Source organism: Octopus sinensis, unplaced genomic scaffold, assembly GCF_006345805.1.
Source record: "Octopus sinensis unplaced genomic scaffold, ASM634580v1 Contig07189, whole genome shotgun sequence".
Taxonomy (NCBI): Eukaryota; Metazoa; Mollusca; class Cephalopoda; order Octopoda; family Octopodidae; genus Octopus; species Octopus sinensis.
Genome location: NW_021829910.1, coordinates 2,501 through 7,500, shown reverse-complemented (window position 1 = coordinate 7,500; position 5,000 = coordinate 2,501). Strand labels below are relative to the sequence as shown.

The window sequence follows — 5,000 nt, the reverse complement described above, 5'->3', positions numbered from 1 at the left end:
GGAGGAAGGAGGGGAGGAGGAAGGAGGGGAGGAGGAAAGGAGGGGAGGAGGGAGGAGGAAGGGGAGGAGAGCATAAGAAAAATGAAGAAGAAAAAGGAGGAAAAAAAGAAGAAGAAGAAGAAGAAGAAGAAGAAATAAAACAAGAGGAAATTATTTCGGCGGAACTGTGGATAAATAACCACACGTTACCACAAGAATCAAGAGAACAATGTGAAACGAAACAGTAGCTAAAACATAGGTATTATAACACTACAGACACACTCATACATATGTGAACATACACGTTTTCAGGAATAAAATTTTGATGCAGACGATTATCAACTGCCAGACATTGTCATGTTCAGACACAATCAAATAAATATAACACGAATATGAAAAGTGATTATAACTTCAAGTAATAGGGAGTGAGAATAAATAGAAATCAGGGAATATTTAATTTAAAGACACATTATATTCCTCATGTATAAACGACAACATTGAAAGGACTTACAATTCCTGTAAGTTCTGAAGGCCTTGAAACATCTCTTTTTCAATCCTCGAAATTTTATTGTCCTTTAGAGATCTGAAGCAGAAAACAATATTGCTTAGTTTGACTTAATATGGAATTGCAATAAAATATTGAATATTTTTCTTTATGTATAGGAACAATATTACAGGAAAATACAAGAAGAAGAAGAAGAAGAAGAAGAAGAAGAAGAAGAAGAAGAAGAAGAAGAAGAAGAAGAAGAAGAAGAAGAAGAAGAAGAAGAAGAAGAAGAGAAGAAGAAGAAGAATGGAATTGCAATAAAATAATGGAATAATATAGTCACATCTCACACAGAATTACACTTAGATATGGACATACTCACATACTTCTGCTAAACATATTTGATGCAAACATGTAAACACACAAACGTTACCATTTCTAATACAAATTCATATAGAAATCATTGAAATTTGAGGCTCGAATATGAGTTATGGTGACGCGAATTGAAACAAAGCAACTGTAATAAAGGAACATTAAATTTGTCGTATTATTTTAATTTCTCTCTCAATTTCTCCCTCTTTCTCTGTTTGTGTCTCGCTCACTTACTCCCTCTTTGTATCTTCCTAAATCGTGTTCGGTCCCCAAATTTGAATTGTTCTTGTATAGTGCAGTCTGAAAAATTATTGGGCAATGTGTGTATATATCAGCGTCAAATATTACTTTCGGAATATAGTATCAAGAAACTGAACGAACTTACAATTGTTTTAAATTCTTAAGCCCCGTGAATACACCTTCTTGGATGGTTGCAATATTGTTATCCTGCAGATCTCTATAGCAGTAAAGAAAGAATAAAAAGATTAGACGGAAAATATTTGTGATACGACATCAAAAACTGTGGCTTTAGAATGAAAGGAAGAAAAAGAAGAGAGCAGGAGATGAGGAGTGGAGGAGGAGAGGAGGAGAAGGAGGACGAGGAGGAGAAGAAGAAGAAGAGAAGAAGAAGAAGAAGAAGAAGAAGAAGAGAAGAAGAAGAAGAAGAAGAAGAAGAAGAAGAGAAGAAGAAGAAGAAGAAGAAGACGAAGAATGTCTTAATGTGGCAGCCGTTTCGTGTTTATTTCTTACTTGACTTGCACAACCTCGAGTATCCGCTTCGCCTATCTACGTATCAACACACATATCCACACAAATACACGCACTTATACGCACATACATACGTATGCTCTCAGAAATATACACACATATGTATATCTACCTCTGGGTGCGGGAATGTGTGCGAACCTCGTCTCTGTAGTGATGTCCTTTTATCTGTCGATATAGTTTATTATCGAATCTAAAGGTGTTGTCTTCTAGTTCCAGGTGTGTCTTTGGAAATGCGTTTTGAAGCGTTCGTCCATCTGTCCGTTATGCTTTTCTACCAAGTGTTTGATTGCTTCCCGGCCCAAAGTCTGATGTATTAGTATAAAGATTAGTCAAAGATTGTAGATATAATACGTTCTGGAATGTGTTTGAGGAAATCCATATCGTCTCGGGTATAGCTGGGCATTAATGGGCATAACGGTTTGAGGAGTATATCCAAAAGATGGCTCAGTTGTTGTGTTGGGGCTCAAGGTCCAGCAACTGTTGGTCTCAATTTGATGTCAGTAGGTCTTAGTATTTTTATCTGCTGGTTCCTGCATTTTGGAGCATTCGTAGATCTTGGGTGATCCATAGGAATTACTCTCTTTCATTACAGAGCTGCATAAATAATCTTTCTCTTTATCTGTGAACGAACATTGGTATTCATTTATCAGACTTTTGAGTATATTCATTATTACTTTTTCCGGGTATCTTGGTTTTTCCTAGTAGCAGGTCTGTTTCCAATATTTTATCTTTATAGTAGTCGTGGTCCGTGACTGCTATCACCCTTCCCTAATCGGTTTCTTTTAGGATGGTTGAATTGTCATTCTTCAGTTTGTAAGGCTTCCTTTTCTTCTTCACGAAGGTTCTGTTCGATTTACTGGGAGTTTATTATATAAGATATAAAACAGATCTAAGTCACTGCGTAAAGTATGAATGAAAAACACACATGCATGTAAAATATGAGAAAATAATGGATGTTCAAAATATTTGTGATTTGAATTAGATTTACAAAGCCTTCGTATTCAGTATTCAGTGGAAGATATTTTTATCATCTCAGAAGTCAGCTTTATTTATAAATATCTTGTTTCTGTCCAATGAGCATTTCATTCGCTATTACACTTTGTTGTCAAAAGTAATTTACCTTTGCAAAATAAACTCCTTTCCTTTGCTTAGTTGATGCATAAAAGTTCTTCACAAAAATAAATAAACCCCCAAAACTTCAAGACTGAAATAATAGACTAGGAAGGAAAGCATAACAGAAATGGAAAGGGATTTATTAATAGAACTGGTGATGGTAGAGTGGGGAAACCCTTATTTAATTTTGAGTTATGTGCTACAAAGGAGAACAACCTTACATGGTGATTTAACTGGTTAAGAGTGTTATTTAAAAAAGGGATGAGACAACATACATTGCCTTAGTTTTTCGGTCTTTTTTTAGTCCTTACTCTTGCTGTATTAAATCTCAGTTTGTTCCCATTATTAACCACATATGCTAAATCCTTCATCTCCTAAATAGCATCCCTGCTCATCATTCCTGTAAACAGCTCAAACGGAATATTAATGATATCTGTCTCACAAGTATTGGAGATCTTGCAGGAGTTATAAAACTTGTCTGATTCTTTCTCCAAAATCGATAAAATAAAAAGTGTGGAATTTTAACTCAGGTCACAGACAACTGGACAATATACTGCAAGGTGTCTTATTCGAGGTCCTCATAGTTGCATTTGTTCATTGAACTGTTATGGTTCTTTATTGATCTCGGAAATAAATGACGCAAGGTTGACCTTGGCGGGATTTGATGTCAGATTGCCGTGTGTCAGAACGCAATGTATTCTACTAGACGGTCAACAGATTTGTGCCAATCCTCGCTTAAGTTGTGAACGATGAGAATATCTAACTTATTAAACAGAACTTCAACTTTACTATTCAACATCTTGAGTTATACCAAATTTAGGAATTCCATTATTGAAACTTTTCTCTTTATTTTACATTGGAATTTCTCATTTGGTCAAAACGTTCCAAATTTTTTGAGAAATAGATCTGATCGAATGAATTGATCCACTTTAGTATTAGAATATGTTATTAAAACAGAAAGTTTAAGGTGATTAATGCAATGATGCAAGCCAATTAACTGGAAGTAATCACCTGGAAGAGCAATGTGTTGCAACAGAGTATTTGTTATGATTGCATGTAGCAAATAATTACTCTTTTTTATTCTATTCCATTTCTTGAGACGTTAAATTTTAATAATGCACTTAAAAATTACGTAAGTTTTCAGGTGAACGGGGATGCATCAAACAGCCGAAACTTCAATTAAGCTTGCATAATTTTGTAATAAGTTTTATTGTGTTCATGACAGGGTAAATTTTACTGATGACATTCTATCAAAAATAAATTCCTCATAATTTGTTCAAACAGCACTATTTTGATTTCTTCACTTTTTTAAGAATTTGGCAATTTAAGCAGATCTCGTCATTATCTGCAGTTTAATCCATCTGTATCATTTTTAATTATAAAAATAATCATTTCTTCTATAGGAACAAACCTGAAATTTGGGGAAAGGGACAAGTCCTTTACGTTGATCTCAGAGATAAATTGCTATTTATTTTACCGATTCCAAAAGAATGAAAAGCAAAGTCAACCTCGAGAGAATTTAAAATCGAAACGTAAAGACGAACGAAATACCGCTCAACATTTTGTCTGGCGTGCACAACGATTCTGATAGCTCGCTGCATATTCTATTATAAAACTAACACAAACAATAATTAACAATTATTCTGTAACAAGATCAAATGATATTATATTATATTACTGTAACTATAAGCAACAATTCAACTAATTAATGATATAATATAACTATGTGGAATACACGTTTTCTTAGCACTAAAGTTTTTATACTGTCCGTTCATTGAATATACCGTAAGATTTGATAAGTTCAGACAAATAACATCAAAGTCAGATACTAGTCAGATCCAATCACTGTGTATGAGATGTTATATATTATAAATTCAATATGGTAGGAAACAGTTTATTTGACTTCACAGCAGGTAACATATCGATTTGTTTTACTCTAACATAAGATTGTGCTTAAAGCTGTGAGATAAACAGCATAAGCGATTAGCTGAGAACATAATCAATGAAAATTTAAAATATTGGAAGTGGAAAATACGTAGAAAGTGTCAAATACTTACAAATATTCAACATTCGTCGGAATTGGTTGTGGAATTGATGCTAGATTGCGATTGTCACAATTTATTTTTGTTGTAAGTGAATTGCAAGTACATATCTTGCATATATCTGAATCAGCTTGAGCCTCCAAAAACAATATCGTGCACAGTATCAACACAAGAGACCGTCTATATGATACTATGTGGCGAAACATATTGCCAGGCGTAGATTTATCTGTAAAAGAAGA

General features: G+C 34.1%; 1 protein-coding gene across 1 annotated transcript in view; it reads right to left on the bottom strand.

The window, feature by feature from the left end:
* LOC115227798 (protein slit-like) overlaps positions 1-5,000 on the bottom strand; it is a gene marked incomplete at its 3' end in the record, with an annotated part of 39,555 nt that overhangs the window by 34,095 nt on the left and 460 nt on the right. Inside the window, exons 2-4 of the mRNA XM_029798529.2 lie at positions 4,777-4,987; positions 1,224-1,295; positions 491-562 (exon numbers count right to left, since the gene is read on the bottom strand). Coding sequence (XP_029654389.2) covers positions 491-562; positions 1,224-1,295; positions 4,777-4,987 — 355 coding nt within the window. The remainder of the gene's footprint in view (positions 1-490; positions 563-1,223; positions 1,296-4,776; positions 4,988-5,000) is intronic.